This window comes from Emydura macquarii, unplaced genomic scaffold (assembly GCF_026122565.2).
Source record: "Emydura macquarii macquarii isolate MOO-44397 ecotype Brisbane River unplaced genomic scaffold, CSIRO-AGI_Emac_v2 contig_1551, whole genome shotgun sequence".
Taxonomy (NCBI): domain Eukaryota; kingdom Metazoa; phylum Chordata; order Testudines; family Chelidae; genus Emydura; species Emydura macquarii.
The window spans coordinates 9,743,603-9,763,869 of record NW_027131688.1 but is presented as its reverse complement, the minus strand read 5'-3'; the positions used below and the strand labels follow the sequence as shown (position 1 = coordinate 9,763,869).

Genomic DNA, 20,267 nt, shown 5'->3' with positions numbered 1-20,267 from the left:
AGGCCTTTTGTTGTTTTGGCCCACTCCCTCTGACTGTTACATTCCTACGGGTAAATAAATACATTGATTTGAATAAGTCCTGTTTGCATTCTCACACTGTTCACTGCTCTTGGAGGGAAATCTATACCAGTAGCCAAAGCCCAGCTGGACCTGCTGAAGACACACGTATGGTAAGCAGGGGTACTGTAACCCCAATCGAAGAATAGAGCGAAGTGCAGATTCCAACCTGAGAGAAACTTTGAAGGGGTGCCCATGGAGAGGCTGAGTGAGGGGTCAAAAGTATTGCTCACCTCAGAAACGTGACACACACACACTTCAGACCGATAGAGAACGCTAGAAGAGACACTTATCCGTATGCTCTCCAGGCACACTGGACATTACTGAAAAGTACAACAAAATGGATACCCACACACAGCTGAATGTAGCAAGACAATGAAACATAACATCTACCAACGGAAAACCAGGGAAACTCAAACTTTAGCACCTCTCCAGTATTTCTCCACCCTTACAATTCACACATCTCACATCTCCAGCTGTCTGGAAAAAAATGAGCTTTGCAGCATCGCCTGAAGGTCCCCAGATTCAGGCTGTTATTCAGGGGGAAGGGCATCTTCCAAAGTTGTGGGGCTCTCACAGAGTATATCTCGTCAGCAGCCTCTTCTCATACATACCAATGGGACTTCAGCTCAAGTGCTTCTCCTGATCACTGGGGTAGTATGGCATAGTAGAGGGAGAGTGGCAGTCTCGGGTAAGCAGCGAAACCACTGCAATCTTTATAGGTCAAACCAACACCTTCAACTTCATCCAGAAAACCACAGGCAGGCAGTGCAGATGATAGCGCACCGGTTGAATATGCTCACGATACTCCACTTACCAAGCAGACCACCACATTCTGTGCCAGCTTCGGTTTGGGGATGATTATAAAGCCTCGCCTCACACAGAGCATACTAAATGATCTAATCCCGAGATGACAGAGATGAGTGACAGTCACAAAGTCCACATCTGAAAGGAAAGGTCAACACCTTCTGCCTGTATGTAAATGATAAAAAGCTAACTGGTCATTGCTGCTACTTCGTCTTCTAGGAGCCACTGGGAGTCAAACCTGACCAAGTAATGGCAGACACACTCAACTGAAGTGGCTGATACTATTCTTATCCTATCCTCCAGTTGCTTTCCCCAGTCATCCATCATCACCTCAGTCTTGCAGAGGTTAAGCCTCTGACAGCTAGCTCTCATCCATACCCAGATCTCGGGGTACAGTCACTGACTGCTGTGTCTTCACTGAGTCTACAAGAGCTGGATTAAAACCGTGGGGGGTAATCCCAGCCAAAGTGGGTTTATCCCATGTGCATCTATACAGACAACACAAACCTTTGTTTGGCCTCCTTCGCTTAGCAAGGTGAAGAGGCCGCCCCAGTCTCTCCCTCATGCACCTGAACAGTGGGAACTTTTACATGTGTGAATTTGATCTGGGAAACTCCAGTGTCAGAGCATGCATGCAAGCAACCTTATTCATGTTAGGAAATACATCACTACCACAATGGTGTTGCAGATTCTTTTGAGGCACCCGAAGAACGTGCTTTAAAAACATTCTATGGCATAGGAGAGAGGGGCCCATGGACAGGCAGAGGAGAGTTAAAGTTACACGAAAAAAGGGAAGTTTAAAATTGAATCTCAAATGTTTATGGATTATTGTATCATAAATACAGTTAAAAATATAGCTGATTCCAACCTTAGAGTGTGAAGATCTCTACTTTTTTTTTTTTTAAAATATGGTATTTGTAGAACAAGTCCTATTCCAGGAAAACTCAGCAAGGCACCTAGAAATATTTTTGAACACTCCAGACATTGATCGGCCATAAACCAGATGACAAAGTTCAAGCTCTTTGAATGGAGTGTAAGAGAGAAGACAAAATAAAAAAAAAAAAAAGAATCAGCCTAGGAGGTAGAGTGTCTGATAGATTCAATATGCACTGAGAAGTCTGTCCCAAAGGCATGTGAAAGACAAAACCACAGAGGTAACTCTAGTGCTCTTGTTCTAATGAAGCACTTATTCAAATAGAGCACTATAGGGAGAATATGTATCTTCCTTTCCTAGATCATGTTGCTTCAGGATGTCTCAAACCTGCAGCTAAGTTTTTCCTCCATCATTCCAAAACATGCCACACTTCAAGGTTGCCAGAAAACTTCAAATGAAGGACAGAAAAAGCCTAGGGCAGATCACCTGCCACCCTCTGCTAACAAAGTATTTTCAAGCTCCTGTGATCAGTTTCAGTTTTGGTATTACTTTTGAATTACTACTTCCAAATAATAAGTAGCAGAATTAAGATTTGGCTACAGACATCACCTGTTAATCTCCTTTAGAATGAACAAGAAGAATCAGCTCACCGGATTTGCTCTGCTTCATCCTAGAAGGAAACAAAAAAGTGAAAAAATCCCGTAGTTGCCGATGTCATTATAGTGCTGGTGCAAACACTGTGTCACATAGACCACACATTACTCCGCTTTCTAGTTGGTGCTGGGCCAGTCTTCTCCTTTGGCATGAGCTGCTGCATAATCCATAGCAAACCGAGAACAGATAAGAGGTAGTTCTACACTCTACATAGCTGTTTCAGAGCGGCTGTGTGCTTGGGTTACTGCGTACAGGTAAAAAGTGTTCAAAGCCACAACTTATGAGCTACATCTGAATTATTTAACATGTAAAGCCTACAATGTTATGCTGTGGAAATTTCTAAATTAGCTTTTCGACTGAACTGCCACAACTTTTGTGGGCAAAGGGAAGAGAGATATCCCTGAATCCCTCCCCAATACAGAGCAACAGAATTTGCTCTAGAAATAGACATGCTCTCTCTGAGCTCTGGAGACTCCATGCTCTCATTTTAGAGCTACCTTTACAAGATTTGTTGGGTTATTCATCCACACATGAAAGATGCTAGAAGCAATAGCAAATTTCAGCTGCAGGACAAAGCCTACAGGCTCTCAATACAGACAGTGTGTACATGGAGAGGGGAAACGAAGGCACCAGTTTGTGCACTGCTGTGACCACTCTGGATCTCCAACCTATCTCAAACTTAGTGGGGGATGGGACTTGAGGAGAAAGGGTTGGGGGGTTTGTTTGTTTCTTTGAAAACGGCTCTCTTCTTAGTACAGCAACATTAATTCTGAACAGCTCTTCCTGCAAGTTAACGACATGGCTGATTACGATGGTCAATCATTTCAGAACCATGCACTGCAGGCTTTCAAGTTTAGGGAGCATTTATGGCTGAAGAGACTAATTTGGTTTATCCTGGTAAATTCCATGGAGCTGCCACTGCCCCTACAGCAAATAGATTGACTGTTACACAAGGTAGCTGAGACTTTGTTCTGCAGCTACAACAGATGGCCACATTCAAAATAGCTTCACTTCATCATTTACTATTCATCACTAGTTGGTTTGCCAGCAATAGCGTGCTAATGTGGCAGTATTGCACAGCTGTACATTCTCTGAATATCTTTAAATACAGGTCTTTCCCTGTTGTGGCAATTTCCATTAGCCAATTTTCAATTGCTTTGGTGCACGCTTATTCATCTCTATAGAAATGTTAGATGAACAAGTTTTGTATCTTCGACTCCACTGCTTCTATGCATGCCAATACAGTGCTGGGTATTTTATCATGGGACCTCTGTTTGAACCTCTGAGAACCTGCTCCTTGCGTCATTTGGCAGTCAACACTGGATTTTCTAGTAGCTATCATGTCAGCCCATGGGGATGGAAAGATTGGAGCTTTGATGGCAGATCCCCATTTATGGTATTTTTCAAAGACAAGGTCTCCTTATGGCCACACCAAAATTCTTACTTAAGATGCTGTTGGACTGCTACCAGTATTTTTCCCTAAACCACATAAATCTCAGTGAGAGTCCTCCTTTCACATGTGAGATGGGCTTTGGCCTTTCATCTGACCAAGCAATTTCAGAAATCGCCTAGTAGTGTCTCCATTGCAGAAAGATCCAAAGGATGCACGATTTCTTCACAGAGACTTTTGAGGTGGCTCTCTGGGTGTATTATTGCTTGCTCCAATGCAGCTGGTTCCTTACCTCCCCCAAAAGGATTATAGAACACACTACCATATCACAGGCAACTTCCACAGCTTTACTCAAAAACATTCCAGTATCTGTGCTATGCAGAGCTGCTACACGGGCCTCAGTGCATACATTTTCTAAGCACTGTGCCTTGGTCCATGCCATCAGATCGGATGCAGCATTTGGTTCTGGCTGTACTGTCTTTTGTCTTGGACTGGATTCCGAAGTGCCCTCCTCCCTGTGGGATGCTGCTTGGGAATCACCTGAAGTGGAACGCCCGTAGGGACACTATTCGAAGAAGAAGATGCTTCAGTCTTTGCTGACGCGCTTCATTAATGGATAGCGCAAGCTGGGTGGGTGTTGCTGACTGCAGAATGTCCAGGAGGTCGTGTTGTGAGTCTAACTTCTTCAACAGGTATCTGAAGGGTGTCACACCCACCCTCCCACAAGGTCCTGAAATTGGCAAAAATCATCAGCCATCGATGGTGGTGGAGGCATGACTGCCTCGTGTGGAGACAAGGACGAAGTAAGGAGTTTGAAGGGTGGCCTCTTTGTCCACCCTAGCCTCCTGTTCTTCAAAGGTCTCCATGTGTTGGAAGTCTGGTGGAGGAGGCTATGTACCCCTAGTATCCTGGTGCAATAGAGCTGGAGGTCTGGCAAATTGATGCAGATATGCTGCCCAAGGACCCCAGTATGGCCACTGGGGAGGTCCTCATGGGAGAGGGGGTGATACCCAGACTGATCCCACCGTCCCTGATGTGGACAAGGATCCCTATGGGTTCTTATAATGATGCGGAAGGGAACCCTGCACTGATAAGGAGATTGACTGACTGTCTCCTTCATTCCCCTCAATGTCCTCCAATGGGGGAAGCCCAACAGAAAAGGGCAGAGAATCCTGCAGTATCAGGAAGCAATGGCAATCCAGAGACCGGGGTCTCAGTATCGAGAATGAGCAAATGAGACTCCGGCTCATCTAACACTGACAAGCCCCTGGAGTAGCGAAATTTCTGTGGTACCGAGTGGGTCGGTACTGCAGCAGCTGAGGTGGATGGTTCAATTGATCTGGAGCACATAGGCACCCAGGGCTCAAGGTGTCTGGTGCTTCAATTTTGCTGGTACCAACGGAGCCAAATGTGAAGGCACCGTGTAAGTTTGATGTAGATGGTGCCATTCTAAAGAAGTGTATGTCCGGGGCCTCCATGTCCTTCACAGACAGTACTAGGGCCTGCTGGAGCTGTGCTTCTTCAAACTACTCCAGGATCTCCCAGACCTGCCAGTACCAGAGGAAGAGTCCTTTGCCTTCATGGTACAAAGTTGAGAGGTCGAGGTCTCCAACACCATAGATTTAGCAGGAAATCAGGGCCTTTTAGGAACTGGCTCCTTGTAATGGCAGGCTGAGCTACTCTTCTTCGGAGCCTTCCCTCAGTCCTCCAAAGTCTTCCCCGAGCCCTTCGAAGGCTTCCCCCTCTTAGAGGACACCTTAGCCAAGGTCAAAGGGCACTGGATCTGTCCAGAAACAGATGTATGGGGTGTGAGATGGGGAAAAATGTGTCTCCTGACCTGACTCAGAAGCAGGTCTAAGGGAGAGCTCCATCATCAGAAGCTTTAATTTGGTCTCCCGATTCTTCGGTGTTCTAGATTTGAAAGCCAGGCACAAGTTACACTTTTGGGAGATATGGCGCTCTCCCAAGCAACGGATACATCTAGAGTTGCAGTCACTGACTGGGATGGCCTCCCAATAAGAGAGGTAGCATTTGAAAGGAACAGTTAACTTACTGTAACTGTGGTTCTTCGAGATGCGATGCAGATGTGTATCCCACCTAGGCATGTGCACGTCCAGACACCAGAACTGGAGAATTTACCTAATAGTACCTGTAGAGGGGCAGCACTCATGCCTCGTGGCTGTAGCCCTTCCCCTGGCTAGATGAGGCACCACCACCCCAACCCCCTCAGTTCTTTTGCACTGTACGACCAAAGATGAAACCCCGATGCTGAGGGGACGGAGGGTGGGTCGTGGAATACATGTCTGCATTACATCTCAAAGAACCACAGTTATAGTTAGTAACTTTCTTCTTTGAGTAGATACATCCATGTATTCTACTTAGGTGACTCATAAGCAGTACACCTCCCAGGAGGCAGGGCTCAGAGTCTACCTAAACAAGGATTAGAGGACTGCCCTTCCAAAGGTTGCATTGGCCCTGGGAGATGCAGTAATGGCATAACAGTTCCTAACTGTATGTATGGAAGACCAAACAGCAGCCCTGCAAGTGTTCAATGTGGAAATGTCAGTAAGGAACATTATTGACGTTGCTTGCACTCCCGTCAAATGAGTTTGCACCTGCTGAAGAAGTGCAGCTGATGCTATTTCATATGCAGTCTTGATACAGGATGTTATCCATCTAGAAATCGTCTGTGAAGAAACAGCCTGACCCTTCATACAATCTGCACGTGACACAAAAAAAGGCAAGACAAAGCACGAACCATTTAGTTCTGTCCCAAGAAGGCTAGACCTTGCCTGACATCTAATGCACGGAAAAGCAGCTCCTCCAAAGATGAATGCGGCTTAGGAAAGAACTTCGGAAAGTATATCGCCGAGTTCAAATGAAACTGAGAAACCACTTTAGACAAAAAATTTTGATGTGGTTATAAGTCACTTTGTCTTTAGACAACGGTGTATAAGGAGGCACTGCCATCAGAGCCTACAACTCTCACACTCTGCTACCAGGAGCATCGTTTTCTGACACAAGAGTGGAAATGGACAAGATGCTAGGGGCTTGAACCGAGGCCCATTCAGTGCTGCTGGGATGTGTTAAGGACCACAGAGGAACCATCTCTCTGACTAGGGGATGTAGCTGAAGAAGCCCTTTGAAGACTCTTACCACTATGGGACTGGAGAAGACTGATCTTCCCTGAATATGGAGATGAAATGCCGGTATCGCTGCGAGATGCATTTTCAATGGACTAAGCACAAGTCCCGACGACTAACGGTGCAGCAGGTACTCCAAGATGCCCTGAACGGGAGCCAGCATAGATTGAATTCTGCAGGTCAATGACCAGACAGAAAATCGTTTCCATTTTAAATAGGCCATCCTGGTGGAGTCCTTTCTACTGTTGAGTAGAATTTGCTGAACAGCTGCCAAATGCTGCTCTTCTTCCTCATTCAGCTGTGCAGAAGCCACACCATGAGATGCAGGGAGCTGAGCGCAGGTGCAAGGTGCGGCTGTGATTCTGAGTGAGTAGGCTGGAATGGAGAGGAAGCAGCACAGGAGGCTGAACTGACAACACAAGAAGGTCAGAGGACCAGCACTGCGCCTCAGCCACACCACAGCAATAAGGATAAGGCTTGGCCCAATCCACCTTCAGCTTGAAGATGACCTGTGAGATGATTAGGATCGGAGGAAAGGCACAGAAGAGGGCCACTTGCCAGCTGAGATGGAAAGCATTGGATAGGCAGCCCAGACTGAGACCTGTTCGAGAGCAGGACAGGTGACATTTCCTGTTGTCCCTTGTAGCAAAAAGGTTGATCATCAGAATGCCACAGGTTGTGAAGATATTCTGGAGGATGCTTGTCTTTAGAAGCCACTCGTGATTCAGCGAAAAATTCCTCCTGAGATATTTGGTGAGGTGTGTGACCCATCCGGGCCTAGGGTAGCCCACTGAAAATGCCAAGGTCAGGGCAAGCTGCAAAAAGGAGAGCGGATTCTCCCAAACCGGTGGTTAATACCAAAGTTAGATACACCAACCAGTCACAAACAGTGCTCCTGATTTCCCACACTGGTTATCAAGAAGCTACAACAAGAAATACACAGCCCCCTTTATTGCATTTCAGTCTCTGGCTCCCATTCAACCACTAGGTCCAGTAAAATGAGAAGTTATTTAAAAACTCTATTCATCTTACCAAAATGTTCTCCTGATTCCCAAAGGGTCAGCCACATTACCAGATCAATATTAGTTAGGATCTTTCCCAAAATATCACGCTGCCAGCCAAATCTTTAGTATCTAAAACTAAAGATTTATTATAAAAGCAGAGAGACAAATGAGAAGAGAGATGTTAAATGATCAAAGCAATCAGATACATACAAATAACTTCAAAGACCATATATATCAGATTCTTAGCAGAATTGTGGAATTTGCAGGCTTGTACAGTTCCTTTGATGTACATCCAGTACCTGGATGCATCTCAGTCCTTTGTTTCACAGCTTCAGTTGTAGATGCGTTGATCCAGGGGTAGGAAGAAAGCAGGAATGAAGACAAAATGGAGATGGTGCTGCTGCCTTTTATGTCCTTTTGCCATGTGGCTTGTCCCCAAACACAGCCACAGAGTGCATGGCATGGAAAAGCCTCAAAGACAAATCCCCTGTCCACAGGCATGTTCCTACATGTCCTGATGACTCATAAGTCCTGGGTTCTTTCACGGGATTCATTGCATAGTTGATGGTCCTTGATCATCAATGCTGACACTAATCTGCTTGGCGGGTGTAAACCAGTAGCACAGCACAAGTGTTTGGATACAGATAGATCATCATATCCATAACTTAAAATACAAATATGTTACATACACACAAACAATATTACCATACTTAGCAAATTATAACCTTTCCAGTGGTACCTGACATGACATAGCTTGCAAGAATCATTGCAATTTTGTCATATTGGAATTAAAAAATTGAAACGATCGCCCCTAATCCGGACGGCGTCACAAGGTGATTCTGAACCCCAAGCAGTGGTCAGCTAAAGGAGGATACTCTCCTTAAAACAAAACTGCCACCATCTGATTGCCTCTTGTCAGAGCATGCTGAAGTGTGCTGCTCCTTGCTTGTACACATAATACATCAAAGTGGTATTGTTGATAAATCTGTGAACCGCTGAGCCCCTGATATTGACCTGAAAAGAGTGACATGCATTGTAAATAAATGGCACAAAGGTCCAGCATGTTGACATGCAGAAGGGACTTCTGCTCCAACCACAGACCTTGAATTTTTAGCAACCCCAGATATGCTCCCCAGCCCATCAAGGAAGTGTTGGTGACAACGCTCCTGGCTGATAAGGGCCGGAGGAAAAGAACGCTTTGACAAACATTCTTGAGAAATGTCCTGCAAGGAGTCCAGGACCAGTGGAGGAAGATGGACCAATCTGTCCAAGGAGTGAAGTCAGACAGTAAACAGTCTTGAGTTACATTTGGAGGGGACAGAGACGCAGCCTTGTGAACTGAATCACCTACGTGTAACCAGACATGTGGCCCAAAAGCCTCAGGTACATGCAAACTATCGTGGAAGACTGAGATTGCAGACTGAGGCAGAGATGATGAATCACTTGAAAATGGTTGGTTGGCAGAAATGCTCTCAAATTCAGAGTCCATTAGGGCCCCAATGAACTCTATTTTCTGCGTGGGTACCTAAGTTGACTTCCCGGTGTTTAGGATGAAACTCAGATGGCTGAGCAAGCACAGTGTGAGGTTGACATGAGAAAGGACTTGCTGTCTAGATCTGCCCCTCAGTAACCAGTCGCCCAGATATGGGAAGATATGGATCCCTTTCCTTCTGAGATATGCTGTGACATTTGGTAAAAATCCAAGGGACAGAAGAGCCACCAAAGGGAAGCACCGTATACTGGAAATTGCACTCTGCTATGATGAATCCAAGGAATTTTCTGTGGCTTAGCAAAATTGCCACATGAAAGTAGGCATCCTGAAAGTCCAGGGCAGAAAATCAGTTGTTCTGAGACAACATGGGGAAGATAGTCAATAGAGTGACCACTCGGAACCTCATGTACCCGATATATTTGTTTAAGGTGTGAAGGTTGAGAATGGATATTACACCCCTTCCTTGGATTTGTGCACCTGAAAGTACTAAGAATAAGAAATCTAGACCCCAGCGATCCAGGGGAACCTCCTCCACCGTTCCTAACACAAGCAGAGAGAGAGAGAGAGAGAGAGAGAGAGATTGCTCCTCGAGCAGATTCGTAAGAGGGACGGGGAGGGTGACTCTCCCAGGTGCCAACAGCTGCTGGATACACACTAACTTGTGGGTGTTCTCCTCCAGGAACTCCGCTTGAAGACCCAGGAAGCAACCACGGGGCAAAACAGGTCTTGGTATGCCTTGAAATCCTCCTGTACTGAACGGGAAGAAGAGTTTGGTTCCGTGGAATTGTCCAGGGACAAGGATGAGGCAGTTAACTGTGCCAGAGCTGGATCCTGCTCCAGGACTGATAGGCCTGGGTGGGACAACTGTGGAGGCTCCTCCAAGAGAAGGCATGCTGGTACCTGGACCTGTGGCAGATCAACGGCTTCAAGTAGGACGAAGGGTGGGACCTCCATGACCAACGGCCCATGGATTCCATGGAGGTCTTGGATATGACTAGGGCATTGGTGGCCAATAGGTGCTGGACTAGGGGTCCCTATGCCAACCACAAGACAAACACCAATCCTGGTTCCCATAGCGTTTCATGAATGGTCCTTATTCAGGCAAGGGAAAGCAGGAGAAGGACTCAGATGCTAAGGAGTCCTGGGTTTCGGAGGATAAAGGTGGGGCCAGACTTAAGGGTGCAAGTAGATGGTCTGATTGTCCATAGCCCAGAATGATGAGGGGGTTGGCACTGATGGTGGAAATGGTACTGCTGGCACCAAGTACAACTCCATTGGGTTTCCGGTGCTGAGAGCAGTGTCAACCCCGAAGTCACCATCGGTAACGAAATAATGTTTCTGAGGTGGAGGGTGGTGACTGCTGCCACAGCAACATTGGCAGAGCTGGCTGAAGGGGTACTGAAGAAGTTCCTCGTCCCAAGGACATCCTTCGTACCGAGTCTGATACTGGCCCGATTTCCCCGAGTGTGGAAGAGAAACATCAGGATGTGAGGCCAACAGACCCAGAGGGTTCAGCAGCCCGCCCAGCCAATGGAGTTATAATTGACACAGCCCTGGCAAAGTCATAGGCCAAGGGAGAGGTCAGGACAGAAAGTCAGAGGGGGCCACTTCTCCCTGATATGTCACCAGCACAAAAGCAGCTGGTGCCAGCATCACCCTTGTCGGCAATGGTCTCAACAGACAGCCAGGAGCCAGAACTGGAGTCAACAGTATGGGGTCTCTGAACCCCCTGCACAACCACTCCCATGCCGCGCACTAGCATTCACCACATGCCGATCCATGCTCCTGAAGGAAGGAAGGAAGATGAGTCCCCATGGGCCGTGGAGCGACTTCAGTCAGTATTGTGTGACCTTTTCCTCGACACACTTGACAGGGAACGACTCCTTCTCTAAAGTCCTGTGCAGATATAAAATTTGTATCTGCATCTGATCCACGATCCACAAACATGGTCCATGGACATGAAGTGGATATCCACAGGGCTCTATCCATCTCTTTGGAGAGATGCTAGATCCAGGACATGAAGCAGCATCACTCTCAAAACCCAAGGGCAACCTATGATCTGACAAGGGCCTCTGTGGCGAAAAAGGACGTGTGGCCTGTTCTAGCTGGTGCTGCTTCCGATGAAAATCCCTCACCACTTGAGTCGGTTTCATGAACGATCAAATCGAACAATGCTCCTTGTCGTGGGCTTTGCCTAGACATAGTAAGCACTGTGTGTGGGGATCGTTATTAGGATCTCCCCCCACACACACATAATGGACAATGTTTAAAACCTGGCGAGGGCATCATCAGGGTACACAAACTACAACTAACTAATAAGAAGTCTAACATACACTATATGATATACTATAGATACTAATAAATTAAACACATCTAGAAAAAAGAGTCAGTGAATAGAGGGTTGTGAGGTTAAAAACACCACAGAGCGTGGACTCCAGCCACAGGCAGTAAGAAAGAACTAAGAGCGGGGCAGTGCCATCTCATATAGCCAAGGGAGATGCTAGAGCCAAAGGTGTGAGCGCCACCCCTCTAAGGACACTGCTAGGTAAATTCTCTGGCTCCAGCGTGTTGGGTACACATACAGCTAAGTGGAATACATGGCTGCATTGAAGACGACCCTGGAGAGGCATACCCAGCCAGACTAAATAAGCTCCTCAGGAAAAAAAGAAGGAAAAAGGGAGAGGAAAATATCTAAACCTCTCACTACTATCTAACTCAGGGCTCAACAAATTTGCTTTGGAGCTAGGAGCCAGCCCAAAAATGAAGGAGCCAGACAACATGGGCCCAGCGGCAGGGCGCCCTGGCCAGAGCGCAGCAGTCGCTCTCCCCTCCCAGATCCGCCCCTTCCCTCCACCCCTCTCCCACAATGTGGGCCCAGCGGCAGGGCACCCTGGCTGGAGCGCAGCAGCCGCAGCACTCCCCCCTCCTGGCCCCACCACATGGACGCAGTGGCGCCCTGGCTGGAAAAATACTAGGCGCCAGAATTAGATTTCTAGGCGCCATGGCGACCTGGCACCCGGGATCTGTCAAGCCCTGATCTAACTAAATCCTATACTAACACCACCAACAAGAAACACTGAACTATATACAGAACAACTGCAAGACACACTGACGCATGCAGAAGGCAGATTCGCAAGAGCTTCATCTCACGCCAAAGCTGGAGAGGAGCATGCACACACGAAACAGAGCACCCTTGGAGACACAACTCAGAGAAGTGCATATCTTTCTAACACCTTTCCTGCTGTACACACAGACTATGAGTGGAATCTTATGTATACTCCCAATAGGTTACGCCATGAGTTGTTCCATCTCGCATTGTTATAAAGAAATGTCCAATCAGCAACGGGGCAGTTAACACCATTTGCTGTGCCAAGAAATAATATATCTTTTCACGCACAAAGACTCATTCAACCATCCCAACATGTCAGATTATGTTGCCCATCATAGTCAAGCATCCAAATTTTCCCAGGGGCCTTCCCATAGACCAAATCTGCCAGCTGTAAGCCTTGGATACATCAGCATCAATACCAGATTACAAAATACCAACAAGTCTGCGATGGTCAGAAAAAACTTTTACAGTACTTGTGCCAACAATTACAATACTACTTTAGTTCAAATGGCATAGACTTTTCATTATAATCTCCCTCCCCATTTTCACATGCTAACAACTTTCTCAAACAATATTGTGCTGGAATTTGCTATTCTTGGAGTCTGCTCTGAGAAATTCTGAACAAAAGTTTGAAAGGATTTAAGTTATTAAAGAGATAATGCCACTATCCAATGAATAACAGAAATTAACCATCAGATTTTTATTTTAGTTTGCAAGAGTATCTCAAAACAGGTGACCTATGACATTTCAAAATTGGTACTTAAGTAGTTCTCCCACTGTTTATGCTTTACTAACTTTGAAAGAAAAATGGTCTTAAATTATGGACATTTGCAAATTCAGGACCATGTATCCATAATAGAAAATTATCAGTCTGTATTGCAGTGTGCATCTTGCTGCAGTCAGTTAATTAACTCAAAACTCAAGTCCTTAAAGTAGTGTAAGTAATTTATTTGGCTTTTAAAAGCTTTGGCCAAGTAACAACCAGCCTGTTAGCTTTGAAAGCAGAATCGCTCCAGAGCAAGGATCTGAAAAGATCTGCAGGACAGAAAGCTCCAGATTCAATTTCCTTCTTTTAACTGGTATTTAGTTTTAAAAAACTGAAATTAAATTAAAAAAAAGTTAGTGCAATGCTGTGGTCACAGTTTAAAAAAAAAATATACTACACCAGAAATGTCAACATGGCCACTATACTCCAGCACAGTATTTTCCGTTTCTGTATAAAATGGTTCAACATGTAGTGTGATACTTTGTTTTTATATGTTGTAAAACATATGCTATAAAGCTTAGGAAGTACCCACTACAATAACATTGATATGGAAGCCCTGGCTTATGTATTTCCCAACTGTCCAATTGTAAATGAAATCTGGAGTCCTGCATTACTTTTTTTTTTTTTTTACTTTTTAAATACGGAATACACACACACATGTATGCATGCAAGTGATATGGCAGAAATAGATGACAGCCAGGTTTTCCTGTGGGAAAAAAAATTTAGAAGTGAGAAAAACAGGATTAACTAAAAACGGTGGAGTTTAAAATCAAAATAAACCCAAGTGCTAGAAACCAGGAAATGCAGAATTATTGTATTTCATAATCAAGGTATCCAAGCTACCATAACCTCCCCCCACTTTCCCCCCACAAGCATTGTCCTGAGAAATTAAGTGGGGGATGGACCTCCACTTTATCTAGAATAGTTTAGTTGTAGCAGGGTCTACAGAAACTAGAATGCCCCAGACTCTCACTCATCTGTGCTGGTGCAGCTTTACAGTCAGAGCGCACACATGAGAATTTAAGGGATTCCCAGTTAGACAGATTCCACACTGGAGGCAGTCATAATCCACTTATTAAGGGTTCAATATTCCAGCTGGGGACATTCAGTACCTCGCCTGATCAAATCCTGAGATTTCCATGTGACACCACATTTTTTAAGTACCATTAGACACAGACTGAACACGCCTACATACAACTTCATAGGACCAGCTTATGAAGCCAAGGCACATGTATGGAAAAGAGAACAGATCAGTGAGGTGTCGAAGCAGAAAAACAAAAAGTGCTTGATTCTACCAGTAGTGCTTCACCAGGATGGGATCCGCAACGGCACTACGCACAGTATGGAAACCCCACCAGTGCAGATTCCCAGTGCAAAGCTACACACACACACACACACACACAGCCGCCACAAAGCTGAGATGATCTGCATGCACCCAGCTTTGCAGACCCATGCAGGGTGAAGGAGGGGCGTGATGCCACACCCCATACAGATGCGTGGGCCAGGGGACAACAGGTTCATGTAGAAGATGCCACTGCTCCCCAAATTCCCCAACACCTACCAGTTGCAAGCACAGGGGCTGTCCACACAGACAAGGACTAGGCTGCGTCATGTGCATTCAAAAGCACTGATATGTGCCCACAAGCTGAAATTCACCTTAAAGATTTTGCATGATGGATGAAAGTGGAGGTATGTGACAACCTTCACTAAAAGCCATTCCTTACTAAATTACTAGGCAGATGCTCTATAAATCTTTCAATGAAGAAAACATCCTGGATGTCCTCTGCAAACAAGTTCAACTGTGTGTTCAAACTTTTTGGTTCAACTTTTTGGGAGTAAGTAAACAGTACAACAGCAGCAAAGACCAAAGTTCAGTGCAGTATCCTCTTACATTACTGACTCAGATTTTACAACAGCCCTTTGAAACAGTCAATTTCAAGACCTACAAACTTCATGGCTCTTTAAAAAAAAAAAAAAAAGTCAAGAGCCACAAAAACCTAGAGCTAACACCCACAAGATTTTGACCAGTAACTACTTATATGATTAAACTTCTAACTATTTCAAGCACTAGCAACTACAAGACAAACAGCATGAATTGCAATTTCATTGATTCTTTGGAAAGCAAAAAAAAATAAAAGCTGAAAAAGCAGTATCCAAATTTCACTAAAGGATGTTTTCTAGTTTGTTACTGTATGCACTGGGATTTTGATCACAGATGAATAACTATTGTTATTCCAAGTAACCTCTAGAATGACTGACTGAAAGATTAAATGAAAAGATGTCAAATGCACAAAGTAAGCAAACTGAGAAAATAAAACTTTGTGTATAGTCAATGCCACTGTTTTCTCTATAGAATCAGTCAGTATCTTCTATGTGGCGGGAGAAACCCACAGAACAGAGACCATATGACTTTTTAAGAAGAGGAAAAGCGAATGAAAACAAACCACAAACTGGGAAGGGGACTCAGGATATGTCTATACATACAGCTCTGCAGCAGCGCAGCTGTACCGACACAGCTGCGCCGCTGCAGCGTGTCTGGCGAAGACGCTCAATACTGATGGGAGATAGTTTTGTTGGCATAAAAAAAACCCATCTCCTCGAGCCGCAGAAGCTATGTTGGCAGGAGAAGCTCTCCCTTGTCGGTGTAACTTATGTTGCTCAGGGTGGTGATACATTCACCCCCGAGCGATATAAATTTCGCCGACGTATGCTATAGTGTAGACATAGCGTCAGAAGCAGTAAAGTACCTGAAACTACTTCTAATAGGCTTGTTTAAATGGATCAGAATTAAATTGATAGGGGCAATGGTATCACTATGAAATTATTCAACACATTTTTAGGTGTCTCTGCACATGAATGGTTTGTAAGAGATTTACTGCATGATACGAGATCATAACACTAGACAGACAGACTAAAAAATGAAACTTCAGAGTGCCTGCTTATCGTGCTGGAATTTAGGCAACAAATCACAACTAAATCCCTTTTCTGAAAGCCAATTGAATTTTGCTAGCATGAAAGGACATTGCTACAGCAATCATCAAGTATCAACTTAACCTCTCAACATTTAACATGTCTCATTAGTGTTCTACAAGCTTGCAGGAAAAAATTTCAAACAACATCTCCCTCAAGAAAAAAAAAAGGGGGGGGATGTGTGTTTTTTGTAAGTCTTCGTTTTTTCCATTCTGAGCGATCCCTGCACTATTTCATAGCTCTGATAATTGTACCACTGACTAACCTCCAGCTGGGAATAACTGTTTTTATCATCACTATTAAAAACAGTCCCTCCTAACTCATGCTGATAGGAATCTGGAAACTCATTGTAACTGCATCCCACCCTATAGCTCGGGGTGGCCAAACTGTGGCTTGTGAGCCGCATGCGGCTCTTTTACAGTTAAAGTGCAGCTCATGGAGCCCCCTATGCCACCCCCGCCCCCTCAATTCTCCACCTACCAGACTGGGAGCTTCTGCCCTGCAGCAGCGTGGTGGGGCTAGAGGATTCTGCCCAACGGGGAGGGGCATCTTGGGGGGTTAGTGAGTTTGGCCACCCCTGCTATAGCTGCTCAAAACACTACAGAGAAATGAAACTATGTGCTGGAGCAAGAAGAATCCCTGAGCTGAAACACTGCTCATTTAATTCCTGGGGAAATAGAACCACGACCAAGGAGATAGGCCAATGCATAACAGCAGTAACAAATTATTTTGTTTTAAAAAGGGGAGGGGGAGATATTTTAAGGCCACATTGTTGGATCAGTTTAGGCACAAAATTTAGGATATGTAAAACCAAGTTTTGGTCAAGGTATACCAATGAAAACATGTACCTTCAAATACACTTTACTTTTAGAGAAATATGATTCACCTGAAGTGTACTCCACCCTACAATGTAGTATTCAGCTAATGTAGGAGAACCAAGAAGTGAAATTGACTGTTCCAAGTGACAGGATGCAAAAAGTAAACAAATGGCAAAAAGTGAAATGGCTTTACAGAAAGCTTTCAGTTTTAATCATTTCAGGTGCAGCTACCAGGCAATCAGATGCCAAAGAGAAAATTGTATAGCACAGGGACGAGAGAAGAACTCCCCAAAGTTTACTTATAGGTTCATTAGGGATTACTAGATTATTAAGAACGACCACACACATTGTTTTTTTTAAAATGCGAGTTTCAACAACTTGAAAACCCATGTCCTTTATTCCTGGAGATGTATGACCAGTGATCTACTGTTACACACTGTAAATCTGTCACATTTCCCCCTGATGAGGTCTTTATTAAATAAACACCCTGCAAAGCATCCTCTCTCTTCACCTCTGCCTTTTCTTTTCCCACTGTCTGGTCTTTCCTTCTTTTTAGGAAACTGCATTCCCTGCTCTTTGCATTGATTGTATAATTTTACACGGACCTCAAGAACAAGAGGCTTAAATAAAAAAAGATTATTCAAGTGTCAGTTTGAGTCTATTTCCAACCTATTTTAAATGGTTCTTCGTACAAAATCCAAGAGGCATTTCTTAGGCACTTATGGGACATGCATTATTGCCAAAGTATGAAATCACCACATAATACACCTTCAATTAGAAAAATATTCACGGGCCAAAGCAACTACTCCAAACTCCCAGGGGACTAGACAGCAGCTTTCCAGGATCCCTTATCTTAAATCCTGGGTGTGCCTACATTCGGCTTGTGCGTAAAGCTCATTCAGCCGGCTCCATTGCAAAACTGGACTTCTGTGCATATTAAGTTCCCTCACCTACCCAAACTTGTTTTACTTTTCTTGCTTCCTCGAACTTCCCTCCCTTAAAGGGTCACATGATAATGACCTTTCTCAGCTGGATGAAGGCTGACAGGACTCTTCATAGACCAATCAAAAGAGTAAAATTCATGGGCATTGCAGAGCAATGTCCCGGGTCTCATTACTGCCAGTCCCCAGAAGCTGGAGACTAAGTACTCAGTCCAAGTCTCCCAACTGAGCCTATAATTCTCCCGGTTGCCTCCTTTTTATTAGCCCTCTATGGCTTCCTGCTCAGCGAGGTGACAGTGCTGCAATAAGACGTCTCTGCTCATTTTTGTAAACTCAGGAAGTGATCAGCTTGAAGTTTTTTTTCCTGTCCAATACCGTACAATGAAACTTTTAAAAGCAATTGTTACTTCCAAAGTTTGCTTATAGTAGTTCTCATTCAATTATATCAAGCAAAAACTATTCACAGCATGCCTGCAAAAGGACTTCAGCACTAGGGAACACTGGTGGGCTGCAGAAGTGCTTCAAGTGTGCCCCCATCATTTTTTATGTCCTTCAGTATGAACAACTCTCAGTCCCCTGTATCAGATCCTGTAGCAACACGACACACTGAGCCATCCAATCAGTAGCTCATAATGGAATGACATGACCCAGGACTTCCATTAGCCACACATGTAAGTTTTGGGTTTTTTTCCACAGAGAGATGCACAAGTTGCTAACAGCAAATGCTTCCCTTAAATTAGCAAGTAGATTGGTAAAAACCTGTTCAAGGCATGCAAATAAAAGCACGACACTTCACTGTAAAATCAAGAGCTTTTAGGTCTCCCATCCTCAGATCCGAGAAGCCGAAGAGTCCACAATGATAATGACTTAGAGCACAGCAACGAACCACGCAAATACTTCATTCCACTATTCCTCTGTTCATGAAACTAAACCCCAGACCAAGATTGTTACAAGCTTACACAAAAAACAAGAGTGTTAAGAGTTGGCTCTACACAAAGGGTGGGAAAAGAACCATTATCTATCTTGCCCCAGCACTGCACCCTTTTATTTGTAGTTATTACTGCAAGCTGCTTTTTTTCAGACAATGAATGTGTTATTATAGGTACCTTTATGCTGTGCCAAAGCACATATACACAGCAATTCAGAACAATCAGCCTTGCTTTCATGGGAGCAAAGGTTGCAGCCAAATGAAATGGGTGGAGACTACATTAAACAACCTTGGAATCTGCAAATAGGATGTAGGAAAATATGACCATAATGCAGATGCAGCGTTCCCTTTCACCTTAAAATGGGACGGATGAAATAAACGCTTCAGAAAACAAACTGAATTATTTGAATATATTAACTAAGCAGAAATTCTCTCGCTATATATGAGTCCTAAAACGGCAAACTGAAAGGTCTGAAACTAAAGGGTAAAGTTTCTCATCCAAGAAGAAACACTTAATTTAAAAGATACAGGGTACCTGTGAGATGGAATCATATTGATTCTAAGAATGTCCATCCATCCATGCAGAATGTGCCTGTCTCTAAGAAGTGACCAGATTCATATTTGCCTTTTTAAAAGGAGGATTTTCAAACTGAGGCACCTTGGGTTTCCCTTGCTTGCTTTTCAGGTGTCTGTTAGTCAGCGTTCTCCTTCACAAACCAGATTCCGCCTCTGCATGGTCATCCACTGAAGTCATGTCCTTGAGTCTGTGACATCAGTCTGTTGCCATGGTAATGATGAGGGCTGTCCAAAATTCAGCACTATGGCATCACTGCAGGATCAAGCAGCAGAGAAACGAATACCTGAAAGTTAACAAGTGCATTTTGCAAAGCATTTTTTAAAAAGCCTCCTGTCACATAGATGTCCAAGAGCTCATTGACCTGGGAACACAACCCAGGCTGACCGCAAGTATGAGCCCAAGATATGGTCTTACTGAGACCACTACAGGGGACGCAGAAGGAAGAATGTGTCTGCTAGGGTGGCCAGAGTGATGAGCAGCGGCTGGAAAGAGCATATATATCTTTAAAAAAAAAAAAAAGAGAGAGAGTTCTGTAGCACTTTAAAGACTAACAAATTTAATTTCCGCAGGCGTAAGCTCACAAAGATTTGGATATGTATATGTTGCCTCCTATATATGTTGCCAATATTTGCTGTATTATTTCTACCAACTGCACCAAGTGAGCTGAAGCCCACGAAAGCTTATGCCTGCTGAAATTAAATTTGTTAGTCTTTAAAGTGCTACAGAACTCTCGTTGT

The 20,267-nt window shown here is 44.5% G+C and overlaps 1 protein-coding gene across 7 annotated transcripts in view; it reads right to left on the bottom strand.

Annotated features, from left to right (window-relative positions):
- Positions 1 to 20,267, bottom strand: part of FBXO34 (F-box protein 34) — a 60,590-nt gene that overhangs the window by 17,716 nt on the left and 22,607 nt on the right. For 2 of the 7 annotated variants that reach the window (XM_067554821.1, XM_067554825.1), the window contains exons 3-4: positions 19,489 to 19,813; positions 2,389 to 2,408 (exon numbers count right to left, since the gene is read on the bottom strand). Coding sequence is in view for 1 of the 7 variants with exons in the window: in XM_067554825.1 (XP_067410926.1) it covers positions 2,389 to 2,408; positions 19,489 to 19,526 (58 nt within the window). In the remaining 6 variants the exon portion in view is untranslated. Of the gene's footprint in view, positions 1 to 874; positions 1,136 to 2,347; positions 2,409 to 19,488; positions 19,814 to 20,267 lie in introns of those variants that run through there. The other 5 variants (XM_067554818.1, XM_067554822.1, XM_067554820.1 and 2 more) reach the window with 5 other exon arrangements.